Genomic DNA, 24,731 nt, shown 5'->3' with positions numbered 1-24,731 from the left:
TCCAATGACATATCTATGGAGTAGCTGCTAACTCCCATGTTCCATATTCCTTAATTTTCTGACCTAAATCATATTTTAATAGAAGAGGTTTCATCCACCCCTTAACATTTACTCACAAAATTCACCAAAACAAACCTCAGCCATCTAAAACCCTAGCTGGTTCTGACTCTGTAATTGTAATTCCTTGGTTTGTTCGTGCAAGTGTTTTTTACCTTCTTATTAATTCAGCACAGAACATAAAACATCTAGGAATCTGTCGTTATCTTGGGTTGTCATCCAGTTCACACTAGTTTGTGTTTTGACTTTGGACTGCTCTTATTTGAGTTCGAAGTCCTTTATTAGAATTCCACAGGACACCAGATTTACTTTGTCCTCCTCACAGGTATTTCCCATCTGGGTATCTCTCCATCTCTCCACTGAAACTCAAATTTCGTTCAAGGTGCCATCTTTTCTTTTTAATTTTGTTCGTTTATCTTCATGGGCTCTCTTAGTCTCCATTTATTTGTGATTGCCAGCAACTACAAGCTCCTTTCCTTGTATTGCTTTTGACAACTTTAGATTTGTACTCTTTCTTATTCATTTCTATCCATTACTGTTTAGATTTCTTCCATATCTGCAACTAATAAGCACAACTTCTTTGCTTGATTTTGGTATATTATACAATCTTGGATTTTGATTTCACTTTCTTATTCGGCCCTCTTCATGGATTCTGGTTTCTGTTGTTTTGCTATTGATTACTAGTGCTAGCTTAGCGCTCTGCCTTGATAAGAATCCTTAGTTTCTATTTTAAAGCTCAATAAATTCCCATATTTCCTTTGTTCTTCCATAAATTTCCAGATTTTGAAATGATGGGTGGTGGAGGATCTAGAATTGTCATTTGTGTACTTCTTACAGTCTTAATCTTGGCATTTTTGTCTAGTGGATTTACCCCTGTAGACAATTATCTTATAGATTGTGGATCACCCGCCAATACTACAGTGGGTGGCCGTGTTTTTGTTGCTGATGACTCTGCCTCAATCTTTCTTTCAACCCCGAAAAGCACTTTGGCAAGTAGTTCGAAATCTGTCACTTCCGGAGATGACTCACCACTTTATCAAACAGCAAGAATCTTTGATGGAACCTCAAAGTACTCCTTTTCGATTCGTCAACCTGGGAGGCATTGGATTCGCCTGTATTTCAATCCATTTGTTAGTGGTAGTTATGACATGAGCGGTGCGAGTTTTGATGTTTCCACCCCAAACCATGTCTTCCTCAGCAATTTCAGTGTGAAGACTTCTGTTGTCAAAGAATTTTCAGCTAATGTAACCTCGAAGGATCTTGTTATCACTTTCACTCCCTCTGGCAATTCATTCGCCTTCTTAAATGCCTTGGAAGTCGTTTCAGTTCCTGATGAGCTCATTACAGATGATGCCGAGACTTTTAATCCAGCGGGGATATTCAAAGGCCTGTCCTGGCAGGCACTGGAAACAGTTTATAGGGTGAACATGGGTGGACCAACAGTTTCCTTTGAGAATGATACCCTTGGGAGAACTTGGGTTCCTGACAAAAGTTATCTCGTTGGAAATAATCTTGCTACCAACGTGTCCAATATTGCAGCTGTCAAGTATGTAGCTGGTGGGGCAACTCAGGATTCTGCTCCAAATGCTGTGTATGGTACTGCCATTAGAATGAACTCAGAGAATGATCCCAACAGCAACTTCAACGTGACCTGGGAGTTCAATGTGAATCCAGGTTTTCAGTATCTTGTTAGGTTTCACTTCTGTGATATAGTAAGTAGCAGTCTTAACTATCTCTACTTCAATGTTTACATTGACTCCTGGCTTGTTGCCGAGAATGAAGATCCAAGCAGTTTTGCGAATGCTTTGGCTGTTGCATTTTATAAGGATTTTGTTACTGCAGCAACAGTCAGCAATAAACTTCGTGTGAGTATTGGCCCAACTAACACCATTGCTGGTGCCTACCCCAATGCAATTCTAAATGGCTTGGAGATCATGAAAATGAACAACTCCTTGGGCAGCCTCAGTGGGCCAGCTCCTGATGTTTCAGATTCGAGTTCGAAGAAGAATGTTGGTGTGATAGTGGGCTTAAGCATCGGAGCAGTTATCCTAGTGGTGTTGGCTGGAATTTTCTTTGTGTTCTGCAGAAAGAGAAGAAGGCTGGCTCGCCAAGGAAATTCTAAGATGTGGATTCCTTTATCCATCAATGGAGGAAATTCTCACACCATGGGTAGTAAATACTCAAATGGAACAACCGCTACTCTTGATTCTAATTTGGGGTATTGTATTCCTTTTGCAGCAGTTCATGAGGCGACAAACAATTTTGATGAGAGTTGGGTTATTGGAATTGGTGGTTTTGGGAAGGTATACAAAGGAGTTTTGAATGATGGTACAAAAGTGGCTGTTAAAAGGGGAAATCCACGCTCCCAACAGGGACTTGCAGAGTTCCAGACTGAAATTGAGATGCTCTCTCAGTTCCGGCATCGCCATCTGGTTTCGTTGATTGGGTACTGTGATGAAAAGAATGAAATGATCTTGATTTATGAATACATGGAGAATGGGACTCTCAAGAGTCATCTCTATGGCTCAGGTTCTCCCAGTTTGTGTTGGAAGGACAGGCTTGAGATATGCATTGGAGCAGCTAGAGGACTTCATTACCTTCACACTGGCTACGCAAAAGCAGTTATACATCGTGATGTGAAGTCCGCTAACATCCTGCTTGATGAGAATCTCATGGCCAAAGTAGCTGATTTTGGGCTTTCTAAGACAGGACCTGAAATTGATCAGACTCATGTGAGCACAGCAGTGAAGGGGAGCTTTGGATACCTTGATCCTGAGTATTTTAGAAGGCAACAACTGACTGAGAAATCAGATATCTATTCATTCGGGGTGGTATTGTTTGAAGTTCTTTGCGCCAGACCGGTTATAGATCCATCCCTTCCAAGAGAAATGGTTAACTTAGCTGAATGGGCAATGAAATGGCAGAAGAGAGGACAGCTGGAAGAAATAATAGACCCTACTCTTGTGGGGAAAATTAGACCAGATTCACTTAGGAAGTTTGGAGAAACTGCTGAGAAATGCTTAGCTGACTTTGGGGTTGACAGGCCTTCTATGGGAGATGTCTTGTGGAATCTGGAGTATGCCCTTCAACTACAAGAAGCAGTTGTTCCAGGCGATCCCGAAGACAACAGTATTAATATGATTGGCGAGCTCTCTCCACAAATCAACAATTTCAGCCATACTGATAGTAGTGTTTCTGCTGCAAAATTTGAAGCCTTGGGTGTGGATGATCTCTCAGGTGTTTCAATGAGCAGGGTATTCTCACAACTGCTTAAGTCTGAGGGCAGATAACTCGCTAGATGGTAAGCTCGATGGATTTAGCTCCTCTGATAACTCTGGTTTGTCCTTTCACCAACCACTGTTTTTGTCATATTAGAAGAGAGGGGGGAAATTCTCTTTATTTTGCTGGGAAACGAAACCCTATACTTGTCAAGGTGCATTTGCTTCCCTGTTCAATTTATGAGAGCATCTCCCCAGATCATTTTATGTCTTTTGATTGGAGACATTCCCATGTTCTACAGCTAGTCAGCTTTCCTAAAGTTGTCTAAACCATGCTGAATTGCTTCCAGAATTCTGCAATCAAGCTACATTTTCAGTTACAGAAGCGATTGTTTTCAAGTGAGTATTAGTAAATTGACAAGGAAGTCGAATTTTATCCTGTACCAATGTATGTGTCTTTATTCTTTGTTGGTACTAATATGAAGTCGGTATGAGGTGCATTAATTTCTATGTTTGCAGATGTTTTTGAATATTTTTTTTCCTTGCATCGAGTATTCTTCACATTATGCTTAGTATGACAATAACACATGCTGTGCCTGTGATGGAGGAGTTATTTTAGTTTGACAAGCCATAATCGCAAGGCCTCATGATGATGATGTAGTTGTTTTGCAACTGCTGGTATTGGAAATGATTTCCATGCTGCTTTTTTTGACCCAGTAGGCGTGCTCCCTGAGTTGCATGGATGGAAAATATCCACTCATGCTGAGATTTATGTGGCGGATGTTGAATTACTTTGGATTTGAACATGAGACTCATAAAGGGGAGCAGCCATTGGATCACACCTCATGATTTATCAGCACAATTGAAAATTCATTTAACGATAATGATGACCAAATGACCAGAAGGAAAATATTTTTTGAAAACAATTTGGATCACAGTAAGAAACATACACTCTACTATGCTAGAAAACTTATTTATCTATTTTGAAGGGGCCAGGCTCCGGCTCTTTCAACTCCCCAAATGCACTGCCGTCGATCACCAAGCCACCTCTTTCACCTTTCTTCCTTCTTTTATGGGCTTCTACCACTCTCCTCTCCGTGCATCTGATTTTGTTTGAGTGTTATGCATGCTCGGACAAATATGGAATCAAGAAAAGCTTGTCCGAGAGAGTTGTAGTTGAATTCTAACACGAAACACAAAATCTTAAAAGTGAAAGAAGATCATCTGATTAGTATGAACTACTTGCTACATATCCCATTGTCCCAATAACTCCTCCTGTCTGCGACACTCTTGTTGAGATAGAAATCTTGAACAATTTATAATGGTAGATTTGAAATAAAATTTCATTATATTTCTGTCCATGTTTCTGCCCGGTAAGCCCTCCCAGAAAAACTACAGAGTTTTTAATAATTTTTACCTTAAAAATAAAGAAATCAGATTTTTGTCTTTGTGCGAAGAAATTATTAGACATTTCAGATATTATACTCCTCTCTCTCATAAAAATTATTTCTCACAAAATAATTCTAAAGATCCATATTTTTATAAAGGATAATATATATATATATATATATATATATATATCTTCCTTTTTTTTTACTTTTTTCAAATTTTTTCAATGAAAAATATGTTCATTTATTAAAAATAAAGACATATTTCTTCACCAAAAAAATAAAAGATACATCAAGATTATAACAATTTTTCATAAGAAGAAAAATCAAAACCATAATTTATTACAATCACCTTGATATTTTATATTTGGGACAATCTAATTGTATAATATTATTTTAGTTCATTTAAATTAAATTAAATAAAAAAATTATCGTGAAAAAAGTATATAGTTAACTAAAAAATCTTTATATTAGATATATAATAAAACTTAAATTTGTGTCATTAACTAAAAATGAAAATATTAAAAAATTCTTTTTATTATTTTAAATTGCTAAAAAATACTTGTATGTAAAAAGGAGAAAACATATATTGTTCATGTTTTTCTTTATTTGAAAAACAATGAAAAAATTGTATTGAAAAATTGTAGAGAAATTTAAAATGTGTTTTTTAAATTCCGTATAAATTTAAAATTTTAAAATATTAGAAATTTTACATTTGAATAAGATTCTTTATTTATAACTATAGTGATTTAGAAAATTATAGTATTAAGGGACAAAGTGGTAAACCTGACGTAATGTTAGCACTTAGCAGGTCAAGCGCTTCGAGAACAATAAAATTATAGTATTAAGGGACAAAATGACAATAATTGTCTATTTAATTTTAAGTTTCAAAAACATTTTAAAAAAATAAACTTTTTTAAATTAATAATTTTTTAGTGTTTTAAAATTATTTTAATGCGCTGATATGAAAAATAATTTTTAAAAAATAAAAAAATATATTATTTTGATATATTTTCAAATGAAAAACAATTTAAAAAGTCACTTTCAAACGTGTTATTTAATGGAACGGTCTTAATTATTAAATTTTAATATATTTTTTTATTTTTAAATTATTTTGATATATTAATATTAAAAATAAATTTTAAAAAATAAAAAATTATTATTTTAATATATTTAGAAGAAAAAATCAAAAACAACATATACTATTCTTAATTTCATGTTTAACGTGGTGGAATCACCACTGTTCAAATTATTATTTTTTTTAATGGGAAACCGCGTAATATATGTCATTGGTTCTCATTTGAGTGGGCTCCACTAAAATTTCAGTTTCCTAACCTATATAAAAGCATTTTACTTTGCTTTTTGTTTTCAAGACCCGACAAAAAAAAAATAGTTGTTTTTAAAATAATTTTTATTTAAAAATATATTAAATCAATATTTTTTTGTTTTTAAATTTATTTTTGCTGGCCGTCTGATAAGTACGTCACGGTCAGGCAATATGTAATACAAACAAGGCAAGAAGAATAAAAAAACAAAAACAAAAACCCTGCTTTGCCAATAAGGAAGTGACACATCATCATACTCCACTCGAGTACGAAGACAAGACCAATGACAACTTTTAAGATTACCAATCGAACCTTACAAGGGACACGTGGTACTTTCTTACAATGGACCTCGACGTTACAGGCTTATATTGAAGCACCAGCTTGGAAGTGACTAGTTTTTTTGGCTTTATATAGTCCCTTGACTTGATAGATATTATTAATATAGTCCCTCTATCCAATTTGTCATTAGTTTATGCAACATGGCATGATATGTCGAGCAACATTTGTATGTATCATGTCGTAGGATAATGATGCCATTGAATATACGAAATATTTCATTATTTATTGCAATTAATTTGGGAGATTTCATGAGATTTGAGAGTTAGGGTTTTTGAATTTTTTAGTCCAAATTAGGAATGGTTTTTTCTTCTTCAATCTTTTTTCTATATTTTCAATTTAATTTTAATTTATAAATTTTGCATCTTTTTTCTCTTGAGTTGTTGTTTTGGTCCCGGCCATGCTGCTCTTTTCAAAAAAATTAAAAAGATTTTTTGCTTTAATTTTTTTTATGTATTTTTAAGTTGTGCGGCCAAAGCTAATGGTAAATCGAGGTGGGAAGGATACTATTGAGAAGTGTTTCAATCGAGGGACTATTTAAATTAAAAACAGAGTAAAGTTGGACACATTTAGAAAATATCAAGAATAGAAGGATTCAATGTGAGCATGAAAAATGTTCAAATATAATAATAAATAAATTAAATAGAAAACTTCTCTCCTAGAAACCAAGCCAAGCTATCTTGTTCAACTATTTGTAACTCTGTCAGTTGTGTTTCCTTCTTCCGTGTATGTGTTGTTCTCCCTGTTCAAGCAAAAGCAAGAGAAAGTAAGAGAAGAAACCAAAAGGAAAGAAAGAAGGAAGAAGATAATATAATATATTATATATTACATGGGTTTTCTTTGCTGCAGTGGGAAACCGAGCAAGCGATTAGAGAGCAGCAGCATCAATGAAAATAACAGTAACATTAAGCGCAAGGATCAAACACATGTCACTTCGGGTACCTAAACTTTTCATGATCAAATTTTTTATCTTTTTGAATATTTAAATGTAACCCTTTTTCAGTCAACTGATATGATATAGGGTTTTCTTTCCTTCTTTTTTTTCCCCCCGAAAATCAATCACCATGGATTGAAACATAAAGGGTTTTCTTATGTTTTTGAATTTGTAATAATTTTTTTCACGCTTTGATTTGGAATCGTTTTGATTTTGTTGGTGTTCGAAACATTTCTCTAAATCAAGAGAGGTAATTATTCGTGGTTGTTGGGCTTTATGTTGCCGCTTGTTTGTCATAAATAGCGCCAAACTCTTATTCGGTATACATTATTTTTTTTCCTTTCATGGTTGCCCCTTCTGATTTTTTTTTATATTTGTTTTAGGGTCATTGAAAATGAAGCCATATGTGAACAATTTAAGTAAGGAGGGGGAATCTAAGGATGATCAATTGTCATTGGATGTAAAGAGTTTAAATATGAAGGATGAGATTTCTAAGGATAGAAGAAGCAATGGAAAACAGGCTCAAACTTTTACTTTTGAGGAACTTGCGGCCGCAACGAGCAATTTTAGGTCTGATTGTTTTTTGGGTGAAGGAGGTTTTGGTAAGGTTTACAAAGGGTACCTGGACAAAATCAACCAGGTTCGTACAAAATAATTCATTTACTATCTGCAGAAATATTGTTTTCTATGTAAATAGGTTCGTGTTTCAGTACAGGGTACCTTCCTTTTACAGTATCCCCGATGTAGTTTGCCTATGTTCACCGTTTATTAGTTGGTTAGACCTAAATTGTCTTCTTCTTGTTGTTGTTGTCATAGGCTGTTGCTATCAAGCAACTTGATCGAAATGGAGTTCAGGGGATTAGGGAGTTTGTAGTTGAAGTAGTGACTTTAAGTCTAGCAGACCATCCAAATCTTGTCAAGTTGATTGGGTTTTGTGCTGAGGGAGATCAGAGGCTATTGGTTTATGAGTACATGCCATTAGGATCTCTGGAAAATCATTTACATGGTATGCAGGTCTCTTTGGCATTGCATTGTCGTTTTTATTGTTTACATTTGTGCTTTACCAATTACTATTCTTTTATCTTTTAACATTTTCGCCTTTGTCATTCCTGCTTTCAGATATTCCACCCAATAGGCAACCGCTTGATTGGAACACAAGAATGAAAATAGCTGCTGGTGCAGCAAAAGGTTTAGAGTATTTGCACAATGAAATGAAACCTCCTGTTATATACCGCGACTTAAAATGCTCCAACATTTTGCTTGGCGAGGGCTATCATCCTAAGCTATCTGATTTTGGTCTGGCAAAAGTGGGACCCAGCGGAGATAAGACTCATGTTTCTACAAGGGTTATGGGCACCTACGGATACTGTGCACCAGATTATGCAATGACAGGTCAGCTGACGTTTAAATCAGATATTTATAGCTTCGGGGTTGTCCTTTTGGAGCTCATCACAGGCAGGAAAGCAATTGATCAAAGAAAAGAACGTGGTGAGCAGAATCTAGTTGCATGGGTAAGACAATATCTGATTGATGTCCTTGTTTTTACATTACTGCAAAGGTCTTTGTTCTTAAAATTCAGCTTAACTGTGCTTTCAAGGACACTTGTTTTTTGGACAACTCTTAACTGAAATGACACCTTAACTGGTTATTATAAAAATCGAGAAGCAGCCTAATGTTTTGATGTCATTTGGCAATTGGCTGATCAAACTGGCTCTACATGTTTAATTGGTTCTGATGACACCACTAGTGTGGAATATAGATGATGCGTTTTTATGGTTTCATTTATGGTTGTTATTTCTGTAGATTGCTTCCAGTGCTAATAAAACAGAAATCTCCATAACAATTAACTAGCCTTGAAATTCTTTGGTTAACAACTCAAGTTGACTATAACTACAATATCTTGATAACTTTGGCTCAGAAAAAGTATTTTGAATGTAAGGTCTTCAATTTTGTAACTTCGTGATAAATAGTTGACACGTAGCTTTCTTCAACAAGGCTTAACTGTGAGTATGTGTTAAAGAAGGGCATGCTTGCTTTTTGAAAATCGAGGTATAAAAATAGAAATTTGTTAAACCAAAGAGTAGAATAGTGATGACAGACTTATGAAATACATTGGATTTGCTTGCAGGCACGACCCATGTTCAAAGACCGGAGGAACTTCTCATGCATGGTTGACCCTTTGCTTCAAGGTCAATATCCAATAAGAGGATTATACCAAGCCCTCGCCATTGCCGCAATGTGTGTGCAGGAGCAGCCCAATATGCGCCCTGCTGTATCCGATTTGGTTATGGCTCTGAACTATCTGGCATCTCACAAATATGATCCCCAAGTCCATTCTGTCCAAGACTCTCGGAGGAGCCCATCTCGTCCTGGATTAGATAAGGACAGAGGACAATGATGTAGCACAAATTGCATAGGGTGGGCTCACGAGACAAATTGCGTAGGGTGGGCTCACGAGTGACTAATATGGAGGATGGAAAATTAGGAATTGAGTGCCCAACACCTTTTTGCAGTGTTAATATACCTAGTGCCGGGTATCAATTTTTGTGACCTGGGAGATATCTGGCTATAGTTCCATCCTCATCCTCTCAGAGAAATTCCTGCCCTTTCGTTTTTCCAGGGGTTCATGACAGCTTGGCTTTTGGATGTAAGATGCCTCTCTTTAGAAATTATTTCACATTCTATATATTCTACCCTGAATAATCAAAGTAATAATTGCCCTTCTCTAATCTCACTGAGGTGTTCTTTTTTGCACACCTGTCTATAGTTTCACTCCATGCTATTCCATCCAATGAAATGAAATTGTAGATTTACTAGAATCCAATTCAGGTGCAGCCAAACAAAAAAGAATTGCAACCAATAGGTGTGTGGTCTGGGGTGAGGAAACTATCACTCAGAATTTTATTTTAATTGCAGCAGAAGTAGGTACCAAAATATGATTTTCAGCACTTCGAGAAGATAATAGAGAGAACACCTTTAAACTAGGTGATGTAGCGAAAACAAATTGTTGTTAATCATGAGCTTGTATCAAATTTACCTCTATGAATGAAGCAAAGAAATGGCTATTGAAAACCTGAGTTCTTTGTTGCAGCAGCTCAAACTAGTAAAAATGAGCTCTATTTCTGTTCTATTTTATACCCTTGGTATTGATTTGATTCCTGTATGCATTCAGCATTCTCCGGGAAATTAAGGCATTGGGATGGTATGATCCGAGAAAGAAAATAATAAATATTACTTTGGTCGCTGGAATTCACTGATCTCACCATCTCTGCAATTGCCAACCCACAAGTACATCGTTGAGGCCTTATTTGTTGGCAGAACTCTGCAACAGTCCCTTCTCGGTGACTGCAAAACAAGCTGCATTCAGTCAGTAAATGCATCAACCTTACAAGATTTTGACTGCAAGCTGCTGGCTGCCTGGGTGCTATTACTATTGTGTCTGACTTTCACTAAATTTCTAAGCAGAGTATATAATGATCATTTAGGTGAGTTTATTATTAATTAGTTCCTTTGGAGTTTGGACTGAGACACTACGTGACCAATTGTTTGAAAGATGGCGCGAGAAAAACGCATCATAATTAGCACTCATGGAGTAACATTAAAGAAAATCATATTCTTTCAAAGAAAGTAGGTATTACCTTGAGCCATCGAAGGGTATCCGGCCTCTTCAATACTACAATTGAGTCAATTCTTTCTGGGGATGCCATTTTCCACCGGCAATAAGGGGATGGTGATTTACGGCGAGTGTAGACCCCGATCGCTCGCTTCTTAGCTCGATCATATTTAGAAGTGCTCATGTAAAAAACGAAGGGCTTCATACATGGGTGCTTCGTCACGGGCCTTGTGTTAAATGTATATGCAGTATAATCAGCTTTTCGATACCAATTAAGAAAGGTTCTAGCCGGAGTCTCAAGCTCTCTAGGAGAGACGACTCCCCTCCAGATTTGAACAACATAGCCCCATGAGACTGAGATGGACCAGTACCTATTCTTGTCATAGCAGATGGATTGTTGCATTATGCTAGCTGAATCAAGCTGCACTGACTTGAACAAGTGTTGGAGAGCTCTGGCTCGGCTCATGCCAGGGAATATTGGCTGCACTACATCGATATGATGAAGTGAAGCCAGTGGAGCCACGGGATGGGCTGCCAGAAGGCCTAGAAGGTCTCCATATACATCATACTGCATAAGCATAACAAATTAACAATCCAGATGATAATATATATACATACGCAACAGAACGTTATCTTATCAAAGAATTTGACACCAAAATTAAATTGCCTCTCCTGGCCCTAGCTTTCCGAAAACATTATCGTTTCTTCGTCAGAAGCTTTTCAAAAATATTGCTGGAATTAAGATATTCATTAAGCTCATAATTAATTAATGCTTACAGGTTTTTACTAACGAAGAATTCTGTATTCGTTCCATTCAATTCCTTAATTCCTGCTGAGAAAATTATTTATAAAACCATAGAGTTTGAATAAAGCCTTTAAATTAAACCTGATGAAACCCAGATTCCTTGGAGAGCGGCACCCCAATCTCAGCCATGCAAGCTTGGATTCTGTCATCACTGCCATATAACCCTGGATACCGCCGAATGCACCTGTCTTGCATCTTTGCCAGCTCTTGTGCCAATGGCTGGCTAATAGCAAAACCACCTCCTCCGTATGCCATGGAATAAGAGAAATATATATTCTGAAGGTGACTCTCTGACGAGCTCCCAACGTAATAAAGCTGCCTATGATCATATTTCGAAAGTATCCTGACCACATTATCAACAATAAACACTGTATCATCATCGCCCATCACAAACCACCGCACATCCTTCAATCCAAGCCTCAACGTCTCCGAAACCACCCTCGAAATCCTCAAGGCCGATCTATGTCCTTTCTTATTCGAGTACTTGAACCTGGACGTGTCCGCCGAAATCCTAATCTGAGGCAGCCCTTCATTACTTGGGCTCCTTACTTGTCTATCCATCCAGACTATCCCTCTAGTCTGCTTCGGCCTCCACCACACCTTTACGTACTCCTTTCTTTTCTGCCACAAATCCGCCGAAGCTGCTATCCCGAAAACAATGTGCTTAAGCTCAGTGTTGTACTCCTGTGATTTCTTAGAAAGTATAGGAGGAGGAGATTCAAAACTACTGTCTTGTTCATTTAGCTGGATTGATGTGGACAAGTTTGTAAGATGTTCTAGATTTTCTTCGGTCGTAAGACATCGGCGATCGTTGTTTAGGATAAGATGGGAAGAGTAGATGAGGTAAAGCGTGCCGACAACGATAAAGAACCAAGCGATCGTTTTTCTGAAGCCTCCAGTTTGTGTCGTGCGTTGCTGGGCAGAGGACATTCTATTCTCTTGGGAAAAAAAGTACGGTGTTTCTAATATTTTGTTTCTGCTTTCAGTAATTTGTTAGCTACGTACCCTGCCCTTCGCATTCATGGAGAAGATGGAAGAAATGGAACAGAACTGAGAGTTCTGCGGATCTAGAATAGTTTCTCTTTTTCTTTCCCTCGAAAGCTTATTTAATTTGTGGTTTCAAGTTGTTGATCAACAACGAACATAAATGCGGGTATTTCTCCCTTGTTTGACAGTAGTCAGATTTGATTTTATTTTATTTTATTTTTATCATGGAATAGTCGTCGAAATCTAGAAAAACAAAAAAAAAAATGTAATTGCTGATACAGAATTAGATCTGCACTTATCTAGTAATAATTAGCTTATTTACTCGTGCTATGATTGTGGATCAGATCAAAAAAATATCATTATATAAAAAGGATATATATATAAGAAAATGATGGATTATGAAGTTGGGATTGTTACTTTTCTTGCAGATAAAAGAAACTCGAGCTCCCCACAAATCAAATATCTTAATATTTTTCAATTTTGAATGGTATAATTTAATTGATCAAGTCTTGAGTTTGTTTTTTAAAAATTCTTGAGAAATATAACTCAATTAATCAGATTCTAGATTTGTTTTTTAAATTTGTTTTTTAAGGTATTAATTAAGACTGCCCACAAAATTCCAGAATTCCAGAATTCCAGACAGTGTCTTGGTGCCAAAAGACGTCAGATTTTCTTTGTTAGCTACCTGATTGGAAGCTATTTATGAAGACTTGGAATGGAGGATGGACTCGGCTAGACAATTCTTACCATTCCATTGCCTCAACAACAGGCTATTTTCCTTAAATTGGTTTGGCCGCTTTCTTAGCAAGGGGACGATGGCCCCAGTATACAGAAAGCATTCAGGTCTGGTGGAGAAGAACTTCAATCAGACAATATGTAGCCGAGCAAGATAATTCCCACTTGCAAATCCTTGTTTGTGACCATCCAAACTGAAAGATATGTTAACAGGGTCAAATGAAGTCGAAGCCACAATATGTGACTGCTTCTTTTTTGCAGGTTTATATCAATAACCTCCCCTTTTCTCCCTCAATCCGCCTGGAGTTGAAGCCTTGGAAATGAACATGTTCTTCTTACGTTGTCTCTTGTGATTGCAGGAGCAGCCGTGAAATCTGTATGAGGTATCTGTGATGCTGGTTTATAATCTCATGTGAACAAGGGGTATTTGGCTATAATAGCCTTCTGTTAGCCTATCAAGAAGTCACATTTCAATTTCTTACTCTTGATTTTATCTGGAAGAGAATTTGCTGAGTTGAAGGACGAGTTGGAATCCAGTAATATGAACAAACCCCTCCCTTGATGACTATTTGGCAGAAATTTTGCAACGGCTTTCTCCTCTTCTTGTTGTTTCCTTCCAATGTTTGACGCGGCACTGATAGAGATACGAGAATATGCACGTTTCAATCTCCCTCTCAGGTATCTCAATATCATCCAAGAGATTAACAAAGACATGAAGAAATTGAAATTATCAAAAACTGAAAATATATTCAAAATAAAACAAATGGTTGAACAGATGTGTTCTCAAGGAAACCTTCAATTTTCACCCACTAACAACCTCATGTGTTCTTTTTTGTGATCCTTTACATGTTATTTCTGTCGCTGTTATGGTGGTATGGGGTGCGGTGAAAGTTGAGGAGGCTATTTGGAACAAGCCAAACTGAAACACCTCACGAGCACCTTCTTTTAACATTTCCTGTTAGAACAAGGTTTCCAGAGACCGATCCCAGTCCAAAATGCAATTTTAACATAACAAATGATACTACTCCAAGAAGAAAATAGACGACACTTGGTATATCAGCTTATTGGAAAACCACTCATTTAAGCATTGTTTTGAGAAAAACGCCTCAAAAAACCGTTTCCAACAAACTTTTTGATGGAAAATGTATAGATTTCTAGAGGGAGTATAAAAAAAAAATTAAAAAAAAAAATCCAAACTTCTTCTATTTAGTCGCGAGTTCCGCAACTAAACTTGACTAATTCCAGTAAATAAGAGACACTAGAGACCTCCTGGAGGATCAACCTGACAGTTCAACAATGTACAGCACTCCGACTGCACATCTTTGTATGATATGAAGTTTGCGGCTTCAGTTCTCCTGCAGAGACAAAACACAAATAAACCCACTTATGAGATGGTATAGTCATTGTGGACAGAGTTAAAACTTCATACCAATGCTGCTACTATTTTGTCTAATTTCAGAGTTATGCTTTAGAAATTTTGGCACATCAAAGTGATGCCATGAATTTAGATGACTATTGGACTCCTTGGACCCACTCAATCCAAGAGATTTTTTTAATTGGAAGACCTGTCCACCAACACCACATTCATATGACATGGATTTAATTATTTTTTTCAATGAGGTGTGAAAGTAGTAGAAAGTTTTGGTCACATGCTAATGTCATGTTGTGCATATACCATCACTTGCACGTTCATATAATTATTGCATTGAGTTTAGGAAAAATAAAAAAAATGAGAATAATTTGCAGTCTCAAGTTCAATCACCTTGCAAAAGACAGAAAATAAATGTAGTCCAAAACAAGTGAATTTAAAGAATGCAACCCTACCTGCTGCCTTCAAGACCTGGATTTTGGGAGGTGATCTTTCATCAGGCTGCTTAATGAGGCCAATTACGAGTCAGTCTCATCCTTCAGTACAAACCAGCATAAACACACAAATCTCTTTTTTCTTGGTTGACCCTTGATAACAAGGTTAAAAAGGCCGCCACGACAAAACTCACATCTCAAACGTTCTGTTATACAAGTCATCTGAGCTGGGCATCCGAAATTTTGAATCCTCATAACCAGAAGTGTAAAACTTATTGAATCCCACTCTCTCATTCCTGAGAAGCTCTGTCATATGCATACTGTTGCCACCCTGAATCTCATTCCAGCCATCCCAACGCCCATTTGGCATAAGCCCATTCCTCGACTGCTGTAAGGACAGCTGAGCATAAGGGGATAAACCACTGATTTGTGATTGATCCACAAGCCTTGACGAAATGCCAAAAGAATCATTGAGAGAAGAAAAGCTATCCCCAGTGTCAGCATATCTTGTGTTCTGGTGTGGGGGCAGAGATCTTTGCATTAGTAGTTGAAGTCTTGCCTCGTTATCAAAATGATGCAATTGTTGTGGAAAATTTGATCTCATGTCCACTCCTAGATTGTTAAGCCCACCCTGAAGTCTCCCTTTTCCAACAGCCAAAATTGCAGGATCCATAAATTCAATTTCTCCAGCACTACCAGCATTGCCAGTTGGTGGTGACTGAAATGAATTTCTCAGAAAGGAAGATGAGTCAAGCAAATGATTCCCTGCAAAAGGAAAAGGAAGATGAATATCAGCTGAAAATCATAATCAAATTTAATACCCTGGATGAGAATGACTAACCAGATATAATGTCAAAACTCTGTTCCATTCTTTCGTGAGAAGAAAAGCCTGGAGGTGGTGCTCTGCTTGGCACAGAGAATCCAGGTGGGGCAGAAATTTGAGATCTTGAAACTGTTAAGAAGAGGGAAAAAGTATCAGTTGATTACTGTGCACAAAAAAAAAGAATTTGTGGGACACAAAAGGAAAATTCGTAAATACTTGAGGATAACAAGATGCTAAACAAACACCAAATACAATACAAAATATAAACAAATGCTAAAAAATAAACTAATAAATTCAGTAAATAGAGAACAGAGATAAAGTCAGGGTTAATAGAGGAACAGGAAAGGCCTCAAAACCAGATGAGATTTTATACGAGGCAGAAAAAACTTATGATAGTCTAGTTTTAGTAATGGGATTGCATGTGGTGATAACCATGCATTTATAGAAATTTATGAAGTCAATGTTGGTATGGCATTAATAGTCCACATCCATGCATTGCAAATGATCAAAAGCTTTTAGTCTGGCCACCGTGAGATGCATGGCAACTTATCAAATTCAATCACAACATTCCAAAAAATATTTTAGTCCTCTTCAATACAGGAAGCTTATATAACAGCATACAGAACTCATGACAATTTAATAAAACTTGTTAAAAGAGCTCAAGCAAAGGAAGAAAATTCAAAGTCAGCATTAAAAAGATGGTAATGTTACACCCTACAAAACCATCATTTACAAGCTTTTACCTTTCAAAAATCACGAACACCCTAAGTAAAACAAGTTATTTTACCATATTGTCCCCAATTAAAAACAAAAAAAATAGAAAAAGAAACATCACTGTAACACTAAAAACAAAGAGCATAGAACTTGGATAGTTAGAGAAAAAACTTACTAGGAGGCCTGTTAGAAGAGAAAGTTGAAGGACTGAAGGTAAAATTTTCAGGTTCTTCGAAAATGCTGGATGAAAAACTATTACCAATCCCAAGCTTTTCCAAATATGAATTTCTATTTTCACCAAAATCCTGGTTGGATGTATAGTTATTTGACAACTTCCCAAATACATTAAGAGATGGATCGACACCCAGTGTTTGACTTCTCAACTCCTCCTGTCTTGCAAAGGAAAATCTAGACTGGTTGTTATTATTTTGTACCTTCCAGTTACTTGACATTTTGAGAGAACTAGGCTGTTTGTCTGTTTCACTCAACAACTTGGCCAAATTCTGAGGTGATGTTAACGAGTTATCCCAGGCATCTAGATCTAGTGATAATATATTTGAAATAATGCTGCTCTCACCCACATCCAGAGCACCATTGCTATCAGCATCACCCAGTGATCTGCCCATGTTCTTCCCTTCCACTCCATTCAAGAGAGAAAATGAGCGCTCTATGTTTCTATCTGAACAAGCAGAACTGCTGACTGATTTCTCAGGGTAACCATTTGATGTGACACAGTTACTAGATGAATGTAGAAGTGAAAGATCACTGACTCTAGTATCTGCATATTGAGAATCGGAATTTAAACTAGCAGCCCCAAAAGACTCAGTGTGTTGCAAAGAACTAGATCTATAATGATTTGGTATATGAGGTAAATGAGCTGAATTCGGCAAATAAGTATCATGGCTCGCTTCCTCTGGGTCCTTGAGACATGGTCTCTCAACCGCTAATATATCCTCCTCTACTTCAGAAACAGTGCTTCTAATTGCATGCATCGGTTGATCTGTTCTCCAATCCAATTGTTCACTTGAAGCACAAACCACATATTCTAATGCACCAGTTCTCTCTGCTGCTAGTGAAGTAGGTTCACAGTATTGTTCAGCATATGTAGGCTGCAATCCTTGATTTCCAGGTGATTTAATCATACTCCCATCTGAAAATGAACTAGTTCTAGTTACACCAGAAAGTTCACTTCTGATATTACTATCAACCTTCATTGAAGAGATGTCAGGCAATGAGTTCTGAAAGTTTCCATTAGGTATAGCAAAGCCTTCCTTTTCAGATTCAGGAGATTGTTGAGTTCCATCAAAGGACTTTGTAATATTTGGCAGCACATCTGAGTCCCAGCCATTGTACACGGATGGCAGTGGACAAGAAGACTGGTTACTTAAAGTTACAGTAGCAGTAGCATCATGTATAGCTGGTTTCTCGGGAGCAGTGGCTTGGCTATCCAAGCTCACATGGTGTTTTGCAGATTTCAAATCTAATTTACCTTTTCCATTCATAGATTGGCTTTCTTCATCACATGCAACCTTTCTACCCACATCATTCTGCAACATAGAACCCTGACTTGTGCTTGCAACTGCAGAAGAGAAAGCTACCATGCCACTAGCTGTGTCTGGTTTAAGCCTTATTGGTCCATTAGACTGTGTCAAGCTTGTTGCTTGAGGCTGGTTTGAAGCACGCGTTCCCCTAGCACATCATTTATTTCATGAAAATTAACAGACAAATTCAACAATTATGACTAAACACAAGGAATTGACATACCATGACGCTGCAGCAGGGAGTGCCATAGATCTACCAGCGCTTCCAGTTGGAGGTGAACCTTGGTCATTACTCATTATATTCTGTTAGATAAATATATAACTTCAAAACCAGAGACAGACAGATATGCATGTAGTTTGAAACTCGTCTAAAATGCATAAAAGGTGTAAGATATCATTTCAGTGAGTATTTAAAAAAATATAAATAGTAAAATCTATTAACAGAAAAAAATCTTACATCTGATGCATTTTTCACAACTGGTTTTGCTGCAGAAGCAGAACTACTGTTACAGTAATCATCTGCAGGTGGAGGCAACATACTCCCTGAACGCCACAACGGACTGCTTGGTGCACCGGTAATTTGTTGAACTCTACTCCTACAAAACCATCATCAGTTCATTAATCATCAAAATTTCCATATAAAATGCAAGATAACATCAAGAAACTCACTGCCAAAAACGAGTTCTGGAGGTATGTTGAATCACAACAAAAAAAAAATGTTTTGCTTAGGATTGAGAAAATAAAGACCAAAACTATACAAAATGGGAATACAATCTAAATAAGCATTTCAAAAATTTTAAAAAAAAAATTAACTTTCTGAAGTCCAAACAAGAGGAAGAAAAGCCATAGCTTCAACAAAAGAACAAAATCAATTTGGCTCACAGCAACCCTATCTCCAATTTCTCAATACTACAGTTTTTTAACTTTTCATGGAACTTTTGTATCATAAAGTACTGATGAATAAAAAAACATTGGAGCAACTAAGGGGCACCCATTATTGCTGTGCTAAATCTTTTCTCAGGCTAGCAATGATATTTTTCTTTCTTTAGACACTAAACTGGAACAAAAATTAGAGAGGAATAAAAGAATACAGCATTTCTACAAGATTAGATCAACCTCTCAATGAGTTGTTAACAGAACGCAAATATACCTTGTGTATGCTGATATGATCTCATCTTTTGTAAAACTATCTTCTTGAGAACCAATCTCGTGCAAATATAGACAATCAGGATTTGTGCAAGGCTGGATCCAACAGAAATTGCATCCAATTAAACTCTATTGCATGTTACTAGTTTTCTTCAAGCATTTATGAAAGCAATTCCAAGAAATAATTGCCACTGGAAAGTTTAAAATGGCCCATACCACATTTCTCAGCCATGCATGACAATACTTTGTAGTTCCAAAGCACGCCCTGAAATTGCCCAGAATATCAATATGAAAGCAAACATTAATGAACAAATGAGAATATGTAAAGATGCACATACTTTAAAGATCTACCATCCAAGACAAAACCATGTACAGACTGAATACACCGAATAGCTTCTTCCTCCTTGGAGTAAGTTATATATCTGCGAGCAAATAAAAAATACACAGACAATGAGCTTGTTTAGAGAATGTAGAACAAAATATTGCTCCTGAAAAGCATACAAACAGGTATATTACATAAAATGGATGAGAGGTTATGCATACTGGTGTACATTACAAAAACACAAAAATATAGAGCATTTCTATAGTCCTAAAGTCCCACGAGTTTCGAAAGATAAAGTTAAAAAGGACAAAAACTGCAAAGGTAGAATTTTGAATATGGTATGTTTACGGACTAGACATCGATACATAAAGTCAGACAACATAAAACCTCAACCCAGACTAATCAGGGTCGGCTATACAGAATTTTCTGCACCATTCAGCTTGATCATAAACCAAATCCACCAAAATACAAAGTCAAAGATGCTTTTAACTTACACACTACAAGTATTGTTTGGAAACTGTTGAATAACACCAGCTGCTGTTCGAGACATAGAGACTTTTAGAACCTTCCCGTATTGACCAAAATACTCTTTGTGCTGCAGAAGCTGCTCAAAATTTTGAAAACACTTAAAAGGAGATTTAAGAAAATGGGAGATGAGAGAGGGGGGGAGGGAGAGGGAGAGGGAGAATACATCTTCATCTGCCAGATTAAGAGGCAACCCAACTATGTACACCAGATTCCGTTGGATCACTCTAACACTACTCAGTTGCTTCCTTCCTTCAGATGGTTTTGTCTTTGCCTTATGTGACTTCTTTCGCTCCATATTGATTTCAGCCACCAATCTATCAAGAAAAGTCCAGCACAATCACTAGGGGAAAAACAAATATCAAATATAATTTGTTAATGCCAAGTACATAAACCCAGTGCAGTTGAAAGAGGGTGGCTTAGGTGTGCCCAAGGGAACAAGGTGCAAAGGCTCACAGCTAGCATCAAATATAATTTGTAATGCCAAGTGCACGAACCCAGTGCAGTTAAAGGAGGGTGGCTTAGGTGTGCCCAAGGGAGAAAGGTGCAAAGGTTCAGAGAAAAAGTGCTTCTAGAGAACTGGGTCCGGGTCTTTAAACAAGGTGCACATGAAACGCCTGATATTGTATCTGCCAACTGAGGTTAAAGGAAGAGAAGGATTTTCAGAGGTAGGGGAGGGAGTAACTGTAGGGTTGACACACTTTCCTAGTTGGGGCGTACAGAGTGTAGAGCAGAAAGGCAGGAAATGGAAGAGTTCGTACAGGTGAGAATAATTACAAATGCCAAAGATAAACTTAACTAGAGTCAGCTCTTCTTTTAATTAAGGTGATTTTGCCAAAATAAAATAAAAGGTGAGGGGCCATCCTCACGACCTATCACAGGTGCTGAGAGTTCTTATTGTTGGTTGGTTTGAGCCCTGTTAAAATCAATTCTCCCCTCGTTCAAAACCAAGCACATAGGAGTGCGTGCAGCCCTTTTCAATCTTCGTTTCAAAAAAAAAAAAAAGTTTTCCTTTCTCCTCTATTCCTTGCTCTACTGTGTATTCTCTTGTTGCATCATTCAGTATCTCTCTGTCCCTCCCCAACTTTTTTTACAGGTAGCAACATGGCTATTTTCTGCACTTCACCACCATTAGAGCTAATAGTGTAAATATTATGAGTCCATATAAATTAGTGCACATGACATTTCAAAATTAAGATCTCCACCATGGTTTCTGCTAAACTTAGCACTTATGCTAAAGAGACCCTGGTGCTTGTAACAACACTGAACAAACTGTTGAAAGAAAGACCACCTCTCGCAGTCTCCAGCCGTCCCCACAATCTTCTTCTTGTCATAAGGAAGGCGGCATGCTGGACACCTCCCTTCTGTGTCATCCTTCTCCGCCATGTCCATTATGTGATGCCAGCACCAAACACATATCTGTGACGGAGAAGATACATTCTCACAATCAAATAAATACACCGGTAATTGTTGTTATGAAAACAAAAGGGGAATAGTCAACTAGTTGCAAAAAAAAAAATATAATGAGATTAGAAAGCCAAGAGCTCGCCAAACAAGAAGAAAGCAAAAGCAAGGAAAAATTGCTGAAATAACTTGTCAGATACAAAAATTTATCATTCTATGAATGACTGACAAAATGGTTTGGCTACAAAGACCAGTTAATGGACTAACAGCACAATTAGGTCATAAAAACCCTCCTGATTGCAAAAATGCATTCATCACGAATATAGTCTAATCTAGAAAAGTTACAAGGAATTCGAACCTCATAACCACATTTGCAAGGCTTTAATTGCTGATCAGTTAAATCCATCTCCTCAGCGCAAAGTGGGCAAGTCCTTTCTCCCTCGTCGCTCATGGTTGCCCTATTATTAAATTCAATTAAAACAACAAAGTAAGCAATCAATATATATTAAAAAAAAATTATGACCCCAACAGAACGAACATGTTTTGTCAATCTCAGCTGAATTTTGATTTTCTATTGTAATATAAAATAGGCAAGTTATAATTTCAAAACCCTAGAAAAATCCCCAAAAAATTCTCTCAACAAACCCTAGAAGGATTATTCACTCACACAAAATCAGAAAATCAATTATGATCTCCAACACCAAAAATAAATCGCAGATCAGGAGAAAAAAATCAATTCACAGACGATAGAATTTAAAAAAATCAAAATCGATTGCGTGTAATTCTAAAAAAATAGAAAATAATTAGGGATCTTGAAAATTATAGCCAGATCAAAAGGTAAAATCTGAAAATTAAGGGTCATGGAGGCTTACAGTTTGTGGATCGAGATAGAAAGAGAGCGAATCTGCTACGATGAGATTGAAGATAGGGGAAGAAAAAGAAGAAAAAACAAAAACTTGAGAGAAACAAACCACAAAGGAAGGGAAAAGAGAAGGCTTTTTATTTTATTTATTTATTTTAGGCGAGGGAGGGAGAGAGAGAGGGAGAGAGAGGCTGTGGCTGTGCGACTACGCGTTGGTTTGGTTTGGTTTAGTTTGGTTTTCTCTCTTTTCTTCTCCTTTCCTTTGGCTGCAGCCTATTTTGCCCTTCTTTTCACTTTCTTTGCGTAGGAGTCATTTAAATATTGTCATTTTCCACATCATGCCCTTGGGTTTTACTTTATTTGCCAAACCTCTCCCGGTGTGGTCCCCGGCTGTGCCGTTTTAGATGATCGCCGCGTGGTCAAGGTTTGGAATCTCTCGGTTGGGAGAGATTTGGTTATTTTTTAATTTTATTTTTCAGTTGAGCCCATTATTATGTGGGCCTCCCGGGTGCTTGTTTTCCACAAGACGGCTCGTGTTAGGTTTTAGGGGAAACCTCAGCTTAGCCCCTAACAGTTTACCCCATTATCAATTAAGTCATTAATGTTTTGATTTTATCAATTTCACCCAAATATAATCGACATTGGATGTTATCATCCCTCATCAAAGTGCTAAAATAAGCCTTAATATATCCTAATGAAAGATTTTAGCATCAATTTAATAAAAAAAAAAGTGAAGTTTTATAAGCTAAAATAACTTAGACACCGTTTGAAATTGCGTTTGTAACTGCGTTTCATCAAAATTTGAAATTTTTTTTTTTGCTAAAATTGAGTGCGGTTTGTACTTTTTAGATCGTTTTGATGTACTGATGTCAAAAATAATTTTTAAAAAATGAAAAAACATCATTGGCATGCATTTCAGCACGAAAAGCTATTTGAAAAGCACCCGCAACCACACTGCCAAACACGCTCTTAATATATCAACTGCACCGATGGATGTAAGGTAATCTGGATTTATGTCAATAGTTTTTGGCAAATTTGATAAAGTTAAAGTATTTGGATTTTAATTGATAATGAGATAATATAGTAGGTGCTGAATAAAAGAGGTCTCATGTGATTTTTTTAAATCCAATAATTAACAAACAACTAAAATAAATAAATAAAAAGTATTCATTGTAGCTACTTTTGCATTTTTTAACTTAGCACTATAGTGTAGTGATCATTTTGTATTTTTTATAAAAAAAAATACTTTTGGACCAGGGTTATTTTGGAGTTTTTCATAATACGTATTAGTTATTATTGATTTGTTTGGGATATTTTTGTCAATTCAATGTTTTCAAAAACAATGAAATAACCAAAATACCCCCAAAAGTTTTTTTTAAAAAAAGAGTGGTCTCGGGTATGGGTATTTAGGTATTTTTGTTTTTTATACAAAGTAAAATTACACATGTACCCCTTATACAAGACATTAAATTCATTGTAGTCAGGGGTATCTGGGTCTTTTAACCTTGGTGTTTTTGCTAATTGTAAGTTCGGTTGAGATTAGTAACGTAATTTACTATTAAAGTAATACTTTTATATTTTAAAAGTTATATGGCATGTGCAGAGCACGTGCCAGCATGTTAGAACCGCCATACATTTTGAGCGGCGTGTGTGGTAGTTTCCAGCAATAAAAAAATGAGTTTTCATTGTCTCAGTTTATTCCTCACATATCTCATCTTCTATTATTGATGGTGTGTGTTGTCCAAATGTGGTCATTGTATCGTCGGTGATCCATTTTTCTTCTTCTTTCGTTTCTCTCTCCTGCCTTAGTAAATACACCATGATCCTTGTTATTATAATTATTTCATATTCATACCTTTTAGTTTTGGTTACTATTTTTTAGTCATTTTTTCTTTTGTTGAAATTTTGTTTGTTTTCAATCCAACCATTGTTGTTTAATTTATATATATAAGGTATTTCGATTCGGTCTTTCTACTTTTAATTTTTATTTTTTTTTACTCCTTTATCAAAGTTTTTATGGCTTTTAATTTTTTTCCTTCAAATCAAGTTTATGAATTTTTTTTGTTCAATAATAATAACGATTTCAAGTTGGTCATTTTTCTTATTATTTTACTTGGCCCTTTTATCAAAGTTTTTACAGTGTTTAATTTTATCATTCAAACCAAGTTCATGATTTTTTTAGTAATAATAATA

At 36.5% G+C, this 24,731-nt stretch overlaps 4 protein-coding genes across 5 annotated transcripts; 2 read left to right on the top strand and 2 right to left on the bottom strand.

Moving 5' to 3' along the window:
* Nucleotides 1-3,785, top strand: LOC133680257 (receptor-like protein kinase HERK 1). Its single transcript, XM_062103075.1, has one exon. The coding sequence runs from the start codon at nt 846-848 to the stop codon at nt 3,345-3,347; it is 2,502 nt and encodes an 833-aa protein (XP_061959059.1). The 5' UTR covers nt 1-845; the 3' UTR covers nt 3,348-3,785.
* A 3,205-nt stretch (nt 3,786-6,990) lies between these two features.
* Nucleotides 6,991-10,885, top strand: LOC133680014 (probable serine/threonine-protein kinase PBL5). Of its 2 annotated transcripts, XR_009836263.1 has the most exons (6): nt 6,991-7,262; nt 7,642-7,898; nt 8,075-8,264; nt 8,378-8,769; nt 9,387-9,905; nt 10,431-10,885. XR_009836263.1 is itself a non-coding variant. In XM_062102793.1 (5 exons), the coding sequence occupies exons 1-5, from the start codon at nt 7,154-7,156 to the stop codon at nt 9,654-9,656; spliced, it is 1,218 nt and encodes a 405-aa protein (XP_061958777.1). In that variant the 5' UTR covers nt 6,991-7,153; the 3' UTR covers nt 9,657-9,987. The 2 variants fall into 2 exon arrangements, 1 of the variants encoding a protein (XP_061958777.1); XM_062102793.1 differs by lacking the exon at nt 10,431-10,885 and having other exon boundaries at nt 9,387-9,987.
* LOC133680013 (uncharacterized) lies at nt 10,137-12,819 on the bottom strand. The gene is made up of 3 exons (XM_062102792.1): nt 11,758-12,819; nt 10,897-11,439; nt 10,137-10,603 (listed from the first exon to the last, which is right to left on the bottom strand). The coding sequence occupies exons 1-3, from the start codon at nt 12,604-12,606 to the stop codon at nt 10,490-10,492; spliced, it is 1,506 nt and encodes a 501-aa protein (XP_061958776.1). The 5' UTR covers nt 12,607-12,819; the 3' UTR covers nt 10,137-10,489.
* A 1,633-nt stretch (nt 12,820-14,452) lies between these two features.
* Nucleotides 14,453-22,821, bottom strand: LOC133680012 (uncharacterized). Its single transcript, XM_062102791.1, has 14 exons — nt 22,549-22,821; nt 22,035-22,134; nt 21,564-21,691; nt 20,439-20,589; nt 20,242-20,351; nt 19,764-19,847; nt 19,642-19,690; nt 19,430-19,521; nt 18,737-18,875; nt 18,503-18,582; nt 16,914-18,427; nt 16,043-16,153; nt 15,223-15,966; nt 14,453-14,753 (listed from the first exon to the last, which is right to left on the bottom strand). Exons 2-13 carry the CDS (start codon nt 22,125-22,127, stop codon nt 15,392-15,394), a joined length of 3,126 nt encoding a protein of 1,041 aa, XP_061958775.1. The 5' UTR covers nt 22,128-22,134; nt 22,549-22,821; the 3' UTR covers nt 14,453-14,753; nt 15,223-15,391.
* Between the last annotated feature and the right edge of the window lie 1,910 nt (nt 22,822-24,731).

The sequence above is a fragment of the Populus nigra genome, chromosome 19 (genome assembly GCF_951802175.1).
Source record: "Populus nigra chromosome 19, ddPopNigr1.1, whole genome shotgun sequence".
Classification (NCBI taxonomy): domain Eukaryota; kingdom Viridiplantae; phylum Streptophyta; class Magnoliopsida; order Malpighiales; family Salicaceae; genus Populus; species Populus nigra.
This window is presented reverse-complemented; position numbering and strand designations above follow the sequence as displayed.

Excerpts from the sequence above, each read along its gene's own strand:
- LOC133680257 (XM_062103075.1), top strand. The coding sequence starts at position 846 with ATGATGGGTGGTGGAGGATCTAGAATTGTCATTTGTGTACTTCTTACA.
- LOC133680014 (XM_062102793.1), top strand. The coding sequence starts at position 7,154 with ATGGGTTTTCTTTGCTGCAGTGGGAAACCGAGCAAGCGATTAGAGAGC. Across the intron at positions 8,265-8,377 it reads TCTGGAAAATCATTTACATG|ATATTCCACCCAATAGGCAA; the intron begins GTATGCAGGTCT and ends TCCTGCTTTCAG. Across the intron at positions 8,770-9,386 it reads AGCAGAATCTAGTTGCATGG|GCACGACCCATGTTCAAAGA; the intron begins GTAAGACAATAT and ends ATTTGCTTGCAG.
- LOC133680013 (XM_062102792.1), bottom strand. The coding sequence starts at position 12,606 with ATGTCCTCTGCCCAGCAACGCACGACACAAACTGGAGGCTTCAGAAAA. Across the intron at positions 11,440-11,757 it reads AGGAATCTGGGTTTCATCAG|TATGATGTATATGGAGACCT; the intron begins GTTTAATTTAAA and ends ATGCTTATGCAG. Across the intron at positions 10,604-10,896 it reads ATACCCTTCGATGGCTCAAG|TCACCGAGAAGGGACTGTTG; the intron begins GTAATACCTACT and ends CTTGTTTTGCAG.
- LOC133680012 (XM_062102791.1), bottom strand. The coding sequence starts at position 22,127 with ATGAGCGACGAGGGAGAAAGGACTTGCCCACTTTGCGCTGAGGAGATG. Across the intron at positions 20,590-21,563 it reads ACGGCTGGAGACTGCGAGAG|ATTGGTGGCTGAAATCAATA; the intron begins GTGGTCTTTCTT and ends TTTTCTTGATAG. Across the intron at positions 20,352-20,438 it reads TTAATCTGGCAGATGAAGAT|CTTCTGCAGCACAAAGAGTA; the intron begins GTATTCTCCCTC and ends AATTTTGAGCAG.